Genomic DNA, 14,615 nt, shown 5'->3' with positions numbered 1-14,615 from the left:
GCAAGCTAGACTGTAGCAAAGGAGGAAAGAAATGGCTTTTGTAAGAAACAATATATTTTATTTTTCTGACACCACAGCCCTGGCAAGTGGTTTTGTACCAAATTTAATGGAGGTTACACAGAGAACGTTTTACGCTGGGGAACAAAAAAAAAAGATAGCCACAAAAAAGGTCAGGATAACTTTTAGTGTCTGTTCCACTCCCACATTAATAAAGTCACCGGGGGGGGGGGGTCCTAAGAAAAGGAGAACGAACAGTAAGACTACTGTAGAATGTAACAGTGTCAAAAGTCCAGCCTCCTCCTGAAAGTGGCAACACTCTCAGAATGAGAAGGGGCTCTCCTACATATACTCCCCAAAAATAATACAATGTATTGCAGCTGCCAGAGGAGGAGACAGTAAAGGGAGGGGGGGCAAGATGCCTTTTTTTTTTTTTTTAAGTGTGGGAGGGAGAGACAAAGGTGCTCGACAGCACTCCATAATTTGAAAAATATGTCCTTAACTTATTTTTTTTTTAAGATTCCCCCTCACTGAACTTAAGTTCCTTTTGTGCTTTTCATTAATACTCTGCTCTGAGGTCGTAGTTTGGTTTTTCTATACATTGGAGTTGAAGGAAAATAGTCCAAAGTTCTGAAGATGGATTTTCCACCTAAAAGTAAACAGCCTCTCACCCCAAAGACTAAAGTCTCTGCTAAAATCCCTTTTACAATATAGTACAGTACACAAAAATAACCCCCCCAAAATAACCAAGAGTCCTGGGAGAAGCCAGTCCAAAGGACGTAAACATACAGAGAGAATGGTGCAACTTGTGACAAATGGCAATTCTCAAAATACAGCTACAGATTCTCAAAGCAGGTGCCATCACAGGATATCCAAGTACACAAAAATAATTTTTAAAAAATAAATTTTAAAAAAACAACCTGTTAAAATGAATTCATTTGTTTTCAGGTAATTCCATACATTCGAGATTTCCCAAAGCATCCTCTGGTCTGTTTTTTTACCTATTGCATGGCCAAACTGTGCTCCTGGAGCTCTCAGGCAGCCCTCAGGACCTGGAATCTCATCTCAACAAGGATCGAACCATCCAGTCTTATGTAGCAGCTTAAAACATCATGTTCCCTGGATTTCCAGGGCCTTGGCTAAATCCTCCCATTCCTACATCAGCAGCCATTCCCCGGGGTCTCATCTGTGGAGGAATCATGATGTTCTGTTGGGGTCCTATCATGCCCTGCATTGACATCATCATACCAGGTGAACCCACAGGTCCCGGATGGCTGTAGAGCCCAGTAGGAGCGCGGTCCTTGCCTGGAATCATGCCTACTGGGTTGCTCATTAGAGTGGGCTGGCCAGGCATGGTTGGTTGTGCTGGTGACATCATCCGATGGTGAGGTCCCATCATGCCTTGTTGCAGGAAGGCAGGAGGTCTCATTGGGTTGTGACCTGGCATGGATGACGCTCCTCCAAGAGAAATATCAGGTGCGCCCACCGGCCCCCCCATGCCAGCTAACGCCAGCCCCATTCTCGGATTCTGTTCTGCCATCATTCCCTGCATGTGAGAAAACCCAGGCCCAACACCCTGTGGCTGCTTGCGGCCCGGCACTTCCCCACGAGGGAAATACTGTAGTGTCTGGCTAGGCTTCTCTGATGGAATAATCCTGGACAGGTCGAATTCTGGTATTCCAGTAGCTCCAGGGCGAATCACTTCCTGCAGCTCCGGATCGGTAAAAACTGAAGGCATGTTGTTTCCTAGGACAGTGAAAGAATCGGGTCCTCCGGGACCTCCAGACTTGCAAAGTGCGGGATCCGTTGAACTTTGGGGCATGCTGGTGGGACGTCCCAGAGGTCCCTCACCGTGGAAGCTCATTCCAGCTGGGAAGTTGCCTTGTCCTCCACTCGGTCCATTATGTGGAAATGGCACCTGCTGGGGAGGGGACTGTACTGGAGGAAACCCCTGCGGGAAGCCCAGGCGTCCTTGAGGTACCATTGGTGGATCCTGGGAACCATGACCCATCATTGGATTGTGTGACATCAGGCCAGGGACCCCATGAGGAGGTATACTGGGTCCCATAGCATTTGGAGAGGGCATCTGGTTACTGTGAGTTAGAGGCTGCGTCATTCCCATTGGGCTAAGAGTTGGCATCGGGCCCACCTGGTTGGGACCTGAACTGCGAGGATTCTGGGGGTTAATGCCCATTCCTAGAGAGAATAGGAGGGGGAAAAGGTTAAGATTAGAGCAAGTAGGTGATAATACAAAAAGCTTTCAGGAATGGCAAGTACTGCATACATGACTTCTAATGTGGAAATGAGTAATCTATGGATAGCTAAATATCTCCTTGCTATACTACAGCCTCGCATAAAATAAGGACCACGTCGAAAGCACACCAACACAAAGAGGTTGTCCCAAATGCTGACATATTTTCCATCAGAGACCGTTGCACATACTGGAATCTCTCAATACAAAGACAAATGTCAAAGGGGAGATTTCATGCTGGTGAAGGTAACAACAATTGCTGAAATGAAGGAACCTTTTCCACTGTTGACTTCTCTGCCAAGGCAACCCGGTCACACTGTAATAAGGCATGATCAAGGGTTCACAGAGGACAAGGGAAGCCCCAAGTATGCCCTAGAAAACATCCACCATTTTCACCAGGGTGAATCAGAAGTATTACGCAAGCTTAAAAAGAATGGGGGTAACAATTTGGTCTTTTCCTTGAGGTATTCCATTGGTGACTGATACAACAGCAGAACAATGGAATTTAACCCTTCTCTAGAAGGGAAAACGATGCAAGTTTACTCCAAATCCTTCTACAAGAAGCCACTAAAGGAGAAGGCAGTTATAGGAAAGGTCTCCAGGAATAACATTGCCTACAAAAAGAGGGGGTCCAGAACAGAGGCAGGGTGTCATTCTGGAGTTGCTTGGCACAGCTAAGCTCCAAATCTTCCACAGCCATCTCACTACATTTTACTGTTGTAGGATTCTAGTCACTTGAAGCAATTTATCTCACTATTTCCATCAGGTTGGTTAAAAGAGCAAAGGTATGCTTTTTCAAAATAGAAGTACTACCACCTAAAGTCTAACCATCCTGGAACCTGAATCAAGAACCTGGACACACTTAAACTAAGCCTCAACACCTTACTGTGAAGAAGAGAAGTTGTCACTCTTCTAAGTCAGCTTGACATAAACTCAACAGCTTTTAAAACTCCTCTTAATCCAATTGGAGTCAAACAAAATCTGACATCATTTCTCACTTCCTTGGGTAGAACTTGTTTCTGGGTTCTAAGAAAGACCCAACTGAAACAGCCACAAGCAAGTCACAGAACACACTACATCAATATCAGAATGATTCTTAGACTGGTAAGTGGCTCTCATGTAAGCTGTGATAAAACGTGATCACTTGAGACACACAGAGACATAATCCCTAGTCTTTTTTCACAAATTACACTTGGTGTAATAGTTTGCGCTATACTTGCAAGTCACAATGCTCCATTTTCAATGTGGATAACTACTGTTGGAAAGTTAAAATTGTGAAAAAAGAGAGAAGGGTATGATAATTTATCTAACTGCCTACATCAGCAGCCTCCTGCCAAACACTTGGGTTAAGTTACACAGGCTGTTTGCTGCCCCCACCTTAAGCTGTCCATCCTAGGTGAGTAGTTCCTGACAACTCAATTTCAGTGAGGCTATTTCAGTGTGTCACTGTTTTGCCACATGCAAGTTGCAATTTCATTAGCTTCTCCCTATGATATTCTCCAAACCACATGCTACCAGCCACAGCACACCTATACAGCATTTGTTTCTTACCCGAAAGATTGTTCATAGGTGGCAGGTTTGGGGAACGTGCTGGAGGAGAGTCATCATCTGAGGAAGCTACAGTCTTGATAGCGTCATGGTAGAGTGGAGTAGAACTGGGCATTGCAAACTTGGACATCCGGGACATCATGATGGAGAGAGGATTTTGAGAGAGAGTAGGCTCTGGGGGCATTGTGTATGGACTGCTAGAAGGAAGATTTCCAGGAAGAGTCACAGGAGCAGACTGGCTAACCGTTGAAGGGGGTGCACCACCTAAATAAATAAATACAAGTTAGCCTTTAACAACTAGTCACCTTGCCTAGAATACTTTGGAAGTTTCACTCAACAGCTTCCTGTTGGGTCTGGGTTAAATGCCAATTTGACCATATGAAACTTATTTATATCAAATAATATCACTGGTTAATCTGGCCCTGTATTACTGTCTACTCTGATTGGCAGCAGCTGTCCTCAGGCAGAGCGCTTTCCCCCAGCCCTGAAAAAGGGAACTGTGCCCCTCCTTCGCTCCCTCACCCCTCTCTCATGCATACCACAGTACATCAATATACTGCAAGGCAACTGCTCCATAATCAGGCTGTCTGCAGTTTATTTAGTGTTTCATTCTCTATGACACACACGTTACCCTACACTATACGCAACAGGAAGTTCATTTTCAGCCACACACAAGGACAACACTTGTGTACCACAAAGTCCAGGTATCTGAGAACAACCAAGCCTTCAAGATGCTGTGACACTCTTACATTGGACGAAGAGGGTTCTGACTTAAGAGGCATCAATTATAATCCTACAAGTTCACCCCCACTGGCTTCTCTGCCAATGTACCAAATGCTCAGAGAAAAGCACACATCCCTAGAAGGAGTGGACTCTGGTCCCCTCTTGAATCCACTAAGACAACTGTATTGCAATGAAGTTGTTGTGAGCTGTCCCGTGTGGTAGGCACTAAAAGCGTAGGATATAAAATTTTAAATAAATAAATCTCTGGGACAATAGCAAGCCATAACAGCAATAGCAACTACACACCCTGTCCATCAATGGTCTTTCTGCATAAATGAAGCTTGAGTGTGTGTACATCAGGGACTAGATCTACTTTCTCCTGGTAACACTAGTCCCATAAGTACTTACAAGGATGGTACTATAATCTGCAGTTATACACGAAATACACACTGTATTACCATAAACTGAATTTCAGACCTTTTTACAAAATAATTATATGAATCAGGGTATTCAGACAAATCAACCAAGAGGAAGAACTAATAAAATAACTGCAGGAAAGGGAAGAGGAGAGGTTATTTTCATACTGGATCCTTCAAGCCATTTGCTTTTTGAGAGCCCAGGTGTCAGAATCTCAACAAAATGATACTTCCCCTGCTAAATCCCAGTTTCTCAGCAATCTGGACAGCTCATTATCATCACAACTGCTAGAAAAACTATTTTACGCCCAGCAAATGCAACTACTATGCCTGGGTTTTTTGTGTGCAGAACACCAGAATCTCTCAAGACTAGAATGACAGGCACTAACTGGATAATGCCCCTTGACATCCCTACCAGCCATAGTAGCTCCAAACATCCATGCATGCTTCATGCCATTCAGCAATGCCTGCTGGTGAGATAAAGGAGGGAGGACCTGGGTCACAGAGAGACCAGGAAGAAAGCAAGTGCCTTTCAAAAAAAAAAAAAAGGCTCAATTTCATAAATACAACTAATAGTAAAGAGAACAAACTTGCCTGTGCAAAAATGTACACCCTCCAGCTACCTAATGGTTGAAATCCCAACAAACAGAACAGTTACCCTGTGATGCATATATGAAGCAAAGCTGAACAGCTTGGGAGAGTTCAGAAGTTTAAACACTATTATTAAATGTGCTGTTTCACATAAGAGCACTAACCAGCTTACTAAACGTTCCATTTCTTATTCAACAATGCACCATGAGCTATCACTGCGTATTTTTAACACATGTCAGACAAGGTCAATGTTTTCCACTGTCAACCCAAGTCTCTCAAGCAAGGTTTCATTCCAATTGTGATGGAATGAAATCAGGAGTGTCTGGATTTGACTGCAGACAGAAGAAATGGCAGTGACTATGCATTGGCTGCAAATCCAGCTACCATCAACCAAAGCATCCAGATGACAGAGGGGAGACGGAGAGAAACTTGTTCCAAATCTAGTGTTTTTCAATGCGGTCTCAAATGCTATTCTATAGTTTCAGAGTTATTTCTAACTCTCACTGAGTTTATCAAAATGTAACTTAGATAATGTGTACTATTTGTCTAGAATAAAGTGTATGTAGGTCCTAATAAACCTAAAAATGTTTTATCACAGTAAAACCCATTGGAGAGCTGGGCCTCAGAGCTCCAGGAGAACTCCAAAAAGAGGGGTGGGGGAAAGCATGCCATTGCAGTGATTACTCTGAAACAGTAGAGGGCAATGCAGTCCAAGTGTTGTCTTGGTTGCCTTCCTAATTCCTGGAATAATGTGATTTCACAGACTGAAGAGCTCCCAAGGCTGGCTCCATCAAACAACTGCATGCAAACATTGCGCACCTGGGGACTTCCTTTATTAGAACCTTGCAGGATGAGAACAGCCAGCTGACTTTAAGCTATAAATCTGAAAGATTCAATGAGACTTGCAATTCTGTAGGGCAAACAGGACCATGTGAACCAAGAGAGGGGCTTATATTTTGTGTAAAGGCAAAAACCATTACAGAAATCAGCTGCCATCTGCCTAAAAACCATTCACAGCCAAATCTGTGATCGAATGTTAAACCAACTTCCTCCCACGAGGGATCTGTGAAGCCAAGCAAGACACAAAGTTTACCAAATGCTGTTTACCATCTGAATTGTTCGGTGAGGACAACCCTTCACAAAATGTCATTGTTTCAGGAATTTATATACAATAATCCTTACAGTACAAAAATACTACAGGAACCAGCTGTGATATGCAAAAGAGCTGGTTCTAAGTTTCTATGGGAGGAACCCTCAAATCTGCAACAAATTTGCTTCAGAACAAGGCAAAGGAGTTTACTTTCCCCCCTTCTCACATCTATCCCACTTTGGCATACGAGGTTGGATCCAGACATGCATGCCCTTCTGAGAAACATCTCAGATCCAACAGAGGTTCCTGCTGGAGGAAAGGAGAGCAACTTTTGAAGTTACCCCCCGAGGCCTCCAACAACACTTCCCATGGTGTTCCAGAAGGTCCCTCAACTCCCTAGTAGCTACAGAAGGAACTGCCTCTAGCAGAGTGTTCTGCAAACAGAACTCAATTTACCCAACACACAATACACTAGTAATCACTCCAAGTCTACCCTGTTTCAACCTAGCCTGTATACAAAAGACTATGTTTCTAAGCTAGTGAGAGGAATCAGTTTGTGCATCCATCTCTTCGCAGTTCAATTATGTCCAAACATCAACTAATACTATGACAATATCTTTACAGGCCCTGCTCTTGTGCCCAACACAAAGCAGTTTAGGAGCGGAAAGGTAACAAGCTAGCCTGCCAAGTCTGGTGCATCAGGTTGTCATTAAAAGGAATCAGAGCAGAGTTTGTTTAAAGGAAAGGTAGCACCTTACTGAAGGTAAGAAAAAGGATGGTAGAGAAAGTGAGCACAACTGACCTGATTCAACATTTCCCATCATGGCTGGTGAAGACATGGCAAGAGACGCTTTGTGGTTGGGGGGTATTCCAGGACTCTGCAGTGGGGGCTTTGGAGATGAAGTCCATCCAGGAGAAGGTGCTGGGAGGGACGGAGACTTGAGATGGACAGGAGAAGCGGCAGCAGAGCCCATAACAGGAGGAGATTTGATTGAAGCAGCAGCTGCTGCAGTCGGCCCTGCGAGTATCCCTGCCAGCTGGGATGGAGTCTGGGGGGACTTGAGGTTCCCGGAGGGCGAACCCAGCATGGGAGACTGGACCTGGCGCATGGTGGGGGACTTCAGTGGATTTATGCCTGGAGAATGAACCTGGCTGGCACCAACGGAAACATCCAAGGGCTTGCGTCCGAGGTTGCGTTGAACAGGAGGAGCTGTGTTGAGGCTGTTTGGGTTGCTGGAGGGATTCAGAGGTAGTGGTGGCATGTGGCTAAGCCGGTTGTTAGTCCTTTGGTCGGGCCCCATTTGTTCTCTGTGATTCCGGAGACCAACACCTGGGCCCTGAGACATAGGATGGAAAGGTCTCGGGCCCATTCCATAGTCCTGCTGGGGATGCTCACCAAATGGCATGGGCACCATTTTCTGCTGCGACGGGAGAATCTCCGAGACACCTGGGCGCATTTTCATCATTTCCTCCGGGCCCACTCCAGCTTCCCTCATCTTCTGAGGTATCATTGGTGGATTGGAACTCATGTTGACATTCAGATTCACATCCCCCTTCATGCTACCAGGGCCCATCCCAAATTCCAAGTCCCTACCAGCTGCCATCTGAGGTGGCATCCCTTTGGGGAAGTCTCCCCTGGAGGGGCTCATGGACCCTTCAACCGGCATACGTGGGAAGATGGGGTTATTGCCGGGCTCCATGTGTCTTTGAGAGGGAATCATCCGGTTCATTTCCATGCCAGGCCTGATGCCTTCAATGCTCATGCCAGGGGGAAGTCCTAGCTGCTTTTCTGCCAGCTGCTGTTGAAAGATCTCCTCAGGCAGGCCCTGAGGATTGGGGAACCTCTCCCCTCGCCCAGGCCCACTGAACACACCTTGCCCAGGAGGGAAGTTTCGGCCATCTGGCATTTTTGGCACATCTTCCGGCCAAGGGACACCTGAAAGCCCAGGTCTAGAAGTGGCGTTTGGGACATTGGGACCCTCTATGTCAGGGTTTATCATTCCAGCAAACCCAGGCAGCCGCATCTGACCACCAGGCACATTGGGATGGGGGGCCATGCCCCTTGGGGGCAGTGAATGGGACATAGTCATACTTTCAGGAAAGGGCTCTGGGCCCCCAGGACCCCAGCCCTCACCTGGGGTCATCTGGTATGGAGGTGGGGGGCCTCTGACCAATCCGCGAGGCCCATGCTGGTGAACCATCATGTCTTGTAAAGAACACTGCTGTACAACCTGCTCCTGCTTCCTCCTCTTTTCTTCGTAGAACTCCTGTTGCAACTTCAGCCAGGCCACCTGCTCGGGGGTCATGTGATCCAGGTGCTCTGGTCCTATAGGACCAGACTGAGAGTTTAAGGATGGTGGCCCAACTTCATCTGGTGAGAAGGGCATGTCTCGGTGCCCTGGAGGGCCAAAGGGAGCCCCTCCTTCTGTCCGGGGTCCTGGCCCTTTACCTAAACTTTGGGATTGAGCCATCAAGGCCTGTATTGGCCCTTCAGGCTTCTTTTGAGGACCATCCAGCACTCCAGAATTGGGCGGGGGAGGCCCAGCTTGGCCTCCAGCGAACTCCTTCTCATCTGGGAAAAGCATACGTTGAATATCTCGCAGAGTCTGCAGGGAACGTTCTCTATGCTCCAGCTGCTCCTGGGACAGTCCATCTGGATTTTCACCCATATTTGGTGGGTCCCCACCAGATACCTGCTGGTTGGGACCTTTAGGGTCCGCAGTGGAACTGTTACTTCCTTGGGAAACTGGACTAACGGCTCTGTTACTGGGGGTTGAAGTTTGCCCAAATCCTTCAGTTTGTAGAGGGGTGGAGTTTGCAGGACTTCCTGCTGACATCACTTTACTTTCTAATCCAGGATTGTCCTGCTCAATAGGACATGGAGGGCCAGTAGGTTTGGGTGCTGGTGCCGGCACTGGAATGGGTGGAGTCTGCTGCATTTTGGCATTCTGGGGAGGAGTCTGCTCTTGAGAAGCAGGCAGCTGCGGTGGAGCTTGGGGCTTTGTATCATTTCGAAGTGGTGGAATCTGAGTGTTCTGAAGAAAAAGGAAGACAAGTAAGTAATTTCACATGGGTCAAATGAAGCCTAGTTCTAGGGCAATGAGGAAGGCCAAGCTTTGAGTTCACCTTTCGCCAATCATGCTTTAACCATTCAGTCAAGCCACTGGCAGCCTCACCCCTCCTGCCCACACTGTCTTCTCCATCTGTTAAGTTACTTACCAAAGGTGCAGTGTTTCGTTCCACCTTGTTAGAGATGTTCTGAATGTGAAAAGATACAATGGTTTCCACTTGTCCTTTCAGCACAGCTTCTGCAGCCCTGAAGACAAACACAAGCAGCTGAAACATCACAGGGCATGTCAGTCCCTGTCAACAAAAGTCTGCAGCCCTTTCTGTAATTGATAACATACTAGCTGTCTTTTTTCTTAATCGCTCTTCATAGAAGAGGACAGTGTACAAAGCTAAGTGAAATTCGCACAATCAAACAAGATACAAAACAATATAAAATCTTAAGAACTAACATCAGGATAAAGTACAATTAAAAAGAAAATCATCTAAAATCTATAAAACCTTGGCAAATGGGAAGGTCTTCCCCTGGTGCAAAAAGCTTGCTGGTGCCAGGCACACCCCATTAAAAATGGCATTCCAAAGTCCGTCGGTTGCCATTCAGTAGGCCCTCTTTCTGTAAACGTAATATACCTCTACTAAAGAGGACAACATCTAACGAAGATGTTATTTTATGATTTAATTGGTTTCTATACCACCCTCTATCAGGGTGCTTTACAAATGCACAATTAAGTGCCAAATTGTCCACAAGGCCAAACACAGTTTTTCATTTTCCTAGAAGGTTTCTCTTTCAACGTAGAACATACATTCATGCCCTTCCTCGTGGGATGTGATGGAGGTACAGGTACCTATTTAAGCAGATATGGTTGCAAGTGAAAGCCATGTATGGATATAACTTGTCATCGTGTATAAGCAGCAAACAGAACTAAACCAGAGGCTGTGGCTACTGCATTCAATGTAAACTAAAGTGTCACTTACTTATTAGCCATCTCTGTTGAAAAGACATAGACCACTTTGGATGGAGTCTTCTGCATACTACCTGGCTCTGAAGGGGCCGCCTGACCATGAGAAGGCGTGGAAGATCTTGGGGCTGAGGCATTTGAAGGAGCCAAGGAGTGTGCAGTATGCTGGGACTCTTGCGATTTTGCATGGTCAGCAGAGCCAAGATCTGAAACGGAAGTAGTGGAGAGGTCTCAGTCTCAAAAAAGATATCAAAATTCCATTCCCATCTTTCAGTAGCTCACTTTCATTTTAGATACAGTACAATCACCCACCATAAGATTCATTTGTTCTGGCATTTATATAAGACAATTATTTCTTATGAATGTCCATCCTAATATTGATAGCTGGCATTTACAACTTCAGGCTTTTTCTCCCATTTGCACCACCACTTCTACTATTACACTTTGTGTGATTTAAAATCCAGTCATTCATAGTATACTCTTGTAGATTTGTCAATTTCCACACATCCACAAGGAAAACTCTTAAGAGTATTTTGGCCTGAGGGCCACATTCATCTTTGTCCAATCCTCCAGGGTCTGCATGCCAGCAGCGGGTATAGCAAACCTATACACTTTTAATGAAAACTTCTGTATATGTGTGCGCACACAAAGGACGTGGTTTCACCCCTCCTCAGCTGATCCATGAAGACCGCCCCCCCCCAACAGGAAAGGAGTGATTCTCCATCCTCATCAGGGTACCCTCCTTCACCCACCAAAATATTGTGCATGGTTCCTTCCCCCCCCCCCCCCTTCACCATTGATGCCAAAAGTCATTGGGATCTCGGGGGCAGAGCACAGATCAGCCACAGCTGTTGTAAAAAAATCTGACTGGTTTCCACTGGTGTGTGCGGAATCCTCCACCGGCAAAGCTACTGAACCTTCCACATTGTTCAGCTAGATAAAACACTTTCCCACAGTTTGCCTCAAACTGAGATGGCCTGCCCATAGTTGTTTAGTTTAAGACATACTATAAATTCTACCAAGGTAAGGCTAACCTAGGACAATTGCTCCCACCTTGACACACCAGCAATGACAACAGCACACAGGAGATTGTTCCTAGAAGCTTTACACCACTTCATTGCCTTTCCCAAGAAATACACTAGAGTCAAATCCTAGAGTCTATTCAAAATCAGTACAAAGCTGATGTGTAAGCATCATATGCATAGGCCAGAGCATTTTGGCTGTATAGATTTTCTCACCATATTTAATGTAATATTTTCACATTTAAATTGCTCTTACCCAACACATGAGACATGGGGGTTGGTTCAGAGGCTAAGTGAGAGTCAAATGGTTTCCGAAACTTTAAGAAGTCCACACCACACAGTAATCAAGTAATAAAGTTTCAAGATCCACATATGGCGATACAAAACATTCTTATTTTATTTTCTTTGCAAAACATCATAAGCCAAGTAAAATGAGAAACAAGTCACTTGTTGAAAAAAGTGCCGATGGGACAAAAAATGCCCTAATCCTCAGCACTGAACCCATAATGATCAAAGCGCCCCAAACTCGAAGGTGCTGCGCAAAAATTAAATACACAACATAATCTCACCTGCAGGCTTGCAATCAAATAACAGAAGGGAAAGCGAAAAGTAAAATAAAAGAGATGGGGAAATGGGGTGGGGGAATGGGGTAGCCAGATATAATTGCATGCTTCAGGTCGCTTGAATTCAGCTAGTGGCCCCTGTGAATCTCTTGAGCCCAGCAGCCTCAGGACTGAGTAGAATTCAAGCAGAGCTTGACACATTTGGGCTTATGTGGAGAACACTGGCCACCATCACACAAATTATGTTAGCCACTGAAGACAGTCCCAAGCACATGTGATTTACATAAACAGCAATTCCACAAGTGCAACAACACCCATAAGACTAACATGAACAGTCCCTATGATATTCCAAGCAGGACTCCTGAGATTGACAGATTAGAGCTGCATTCCTGTAGTCTAAGACACCATACAGTAACAACAGAAAGACTTTCCCTACCCCAATCAAAGCTATATTTCAAGTGGGTGGAAATGCTGGTCATCAATTATAAGCTGTGAAAATATCTGACTGCTCAGAGACCAGCCTTACTGAGCTGTGATATACAGGAACAAGCACTACTATAGAGCAAAAATTCCTCTCTGGGGGCTAAGCTCCTCTTACTGCTCCCATCGTATCCTGAAGTGGGCACAGCATTAACCTAGTTCTTCCCAACCTAAGAAACACAGACTATTTATCATCTGTCCTACTCCAACTTTTGTTTCACAAGCTATTCCTTTCCTTATAGGCCTTCTTCAAGGGGACTAATGCTCCTCTAATGAGATTTTTAACCCTCTCTATTCCAAGAGGGTCTCAGTGGATTAACATATCTATGAAATTAACATGTCAACAAAGCAAACATGTCAGCAAAGCAAAACCCATTCTTTTAACACTTACAGAAATACAGGCTCAGCTTTTGATGGCTGCTCCTTATGTGACATTACATAATTCACTAGAGATACCCAAGCACAGAATACACTCAGATCATGTCAATTACAAATGGCACTTGGGCCTTTTTATAGTGTGGTGTTTGCATTTAAACCTATGGAAAAGACACCCTCTTCCTGAGAAAATGAGACCTTTGCCTGAAGCGGAAGATAGGCCCACCGCTAGGCACACATCAAAACTGACCACAGCTTGCTGTGGGGTTTGTGGGACCTGCCTTCTTATCAAGCATATCAAACAAAACACTCTTGAAAAGACTATTTTTTGCCTCTTTTTACACTTGAGGAACTATTAGTTTAAAAGGGGGTCACTGTGACAAGTTTCAGAACATGTGCTTTGGAAGGAAGCTGCTTTTTCCAAGTCTTCCAATCCAATTGTCAAAAATCTTCCTTCATGCCGATATACAGAACTGACTCATTTTGGCTGCTACAATTTCTAGGGTTCAGAGCAAGTTAAAAAAAAAAATCACAGAGGCTCTCAGTAAAAGCTGGCACCCACTCATATTTCTGCCCCTTCACATGTAGACATACCTTTGATTTCAGATTCATCACTGGGAGTCCCAGCATCTCTTTGTTCAAATGAGTCCGCTGAAATGCTCCTCTCTCTCTTTCCTTTCCCTTTTGAACCATTGCCAGCCCCATTCTTCAACCCCATGCTTCCTCCTTGTCCTGGGAGCACTTTTGGTGTGTGGCCCCCACTCTTGGGGTCGCAGGGAGAGGGCTGGGATTGGCCAGTTGAGCCCCCCTGTTTACCCTGGTTGGAGAATTTAGAGTCCAGCTGGGGGTTGCCAGATGGGGACATCACTGTAGGGGGACGGACCATCACCTCCTGCTTTGATTTGGGACTACTGGAAAAGAAAGGTGGGGAAGAAGAGTAATTTGTAATAAAAGATATAAGAATGCCACTTTACGCAGCAGTAGCCACCAGCTCAGCTTATTTTACAGAGTGTGGCCAGCACCAGTAAGTTAAATTCATCCACATGCATATTGTCCAGCAGCTATCTAAAAAAATGCCTTATTATCCAGCTTGAAGTATTACTACTTAAAGCAAACAGAGAAAGGCAGCAACTGCCCAGATCCTAGGAACCAGTCAGTCACATGGGGATGTACCTCTGTCACTTCTGTCAATAAAGACAATGGTTTCTATGTACAAAGACATGCCTCACACTAAGACCAGCACAAAGCAAATAAGCAGGGCACCATAAAGTTCACAATGCCACCCATCTGGATTCAAACAACACAGCTCAACTGTCGGGGGGCGGGGATGTTTTTCCATGAAAGTTCAACTGAATTTATACACAACTCTGAATTTCTATCCATTACCTGCCAGCGGAATATAAGTTTTGAAAATGCTCGCTTCAGTTACTTTCAACTGTTAGAGGCAAAAATTGCATCTTTCTGAAAACAAGTGCAAAAGAATATTGTAAAATAGCACTGAACTAGATTTCATCAGCACAGTAGATGTGGGGAA

At 45.1% G+C, this 14,615-nt stretch overlaps 2 protein-coding genes across 11 annotated transcripts in view; one reads left to right on the top strand and one right to left on the bottom strand.

Annotated features, from left to right (window-relative positions):
* Positions 1-14,615, top strand: part of PDZK1 (PDZ domain containing 1) — a 191,053-nt gene that overhangs the window by 113,529 nt on the left and 62,909 nt on the right. The gene's annotated exons all lie outside the window — the stretch shown is intronic.
* The window catches only part of BCL9 (BCL9 transcription coactivator), a 97,274-nt gene continuing 82,695 nt past the window's right edge, over positions 37-14,615 (bottom strand). For all 10 annotated transcript variants that reach the window (XM_083439209.1, XM_083439212.1, XM_083439211.1 and 7 more), the window contains 6 exons: positions 13,676-13,992; positions 10,658-10,847; positions 9,836-9,932; positions 7,419-9,651; positions 3,800-4,060; positions 37-2,193 (listed from right to left, as the gene is read on the bottom strand). In XM_083439209.1, the coding sequence (XP_083295335.1) occupies positions 1,100-2,193; positions 3,800-4,060; positions 7,419-9,651; positions 9,836-9,932; positions 10,658-10,847; positions 13,676-13,992 (4,192 nt within the window). In that variant the 3' untranslated portion in view covers positions 37-1,099. The remainder of the gene's footprint in view (positions 2,194-3,799; positions 4,061-7,418; positions 9,652-9,835; positions 9,933-10,657; positions 10,848-13,675; positions 13,993-14,615) is intronic.

The sequence above is a fragment of the Podarcis tiliguerta genome, assembly GCF_965153285.1.
Source record: "Podarcis tiliguerta genome assembly, chromosome: 4".
NCBI classification, from domain to species: domain Eukaryota; kingdom Metazoa; phylum Chordata; class Lepidosauria; order Squamata; family Lacertidae; genus Podarcis; species Podarcis tiliguerta.
Note: the sequence above shows the minus strand (reverse complement) of the source record. Positions and strands in the feature narration are given on the sequence as shown.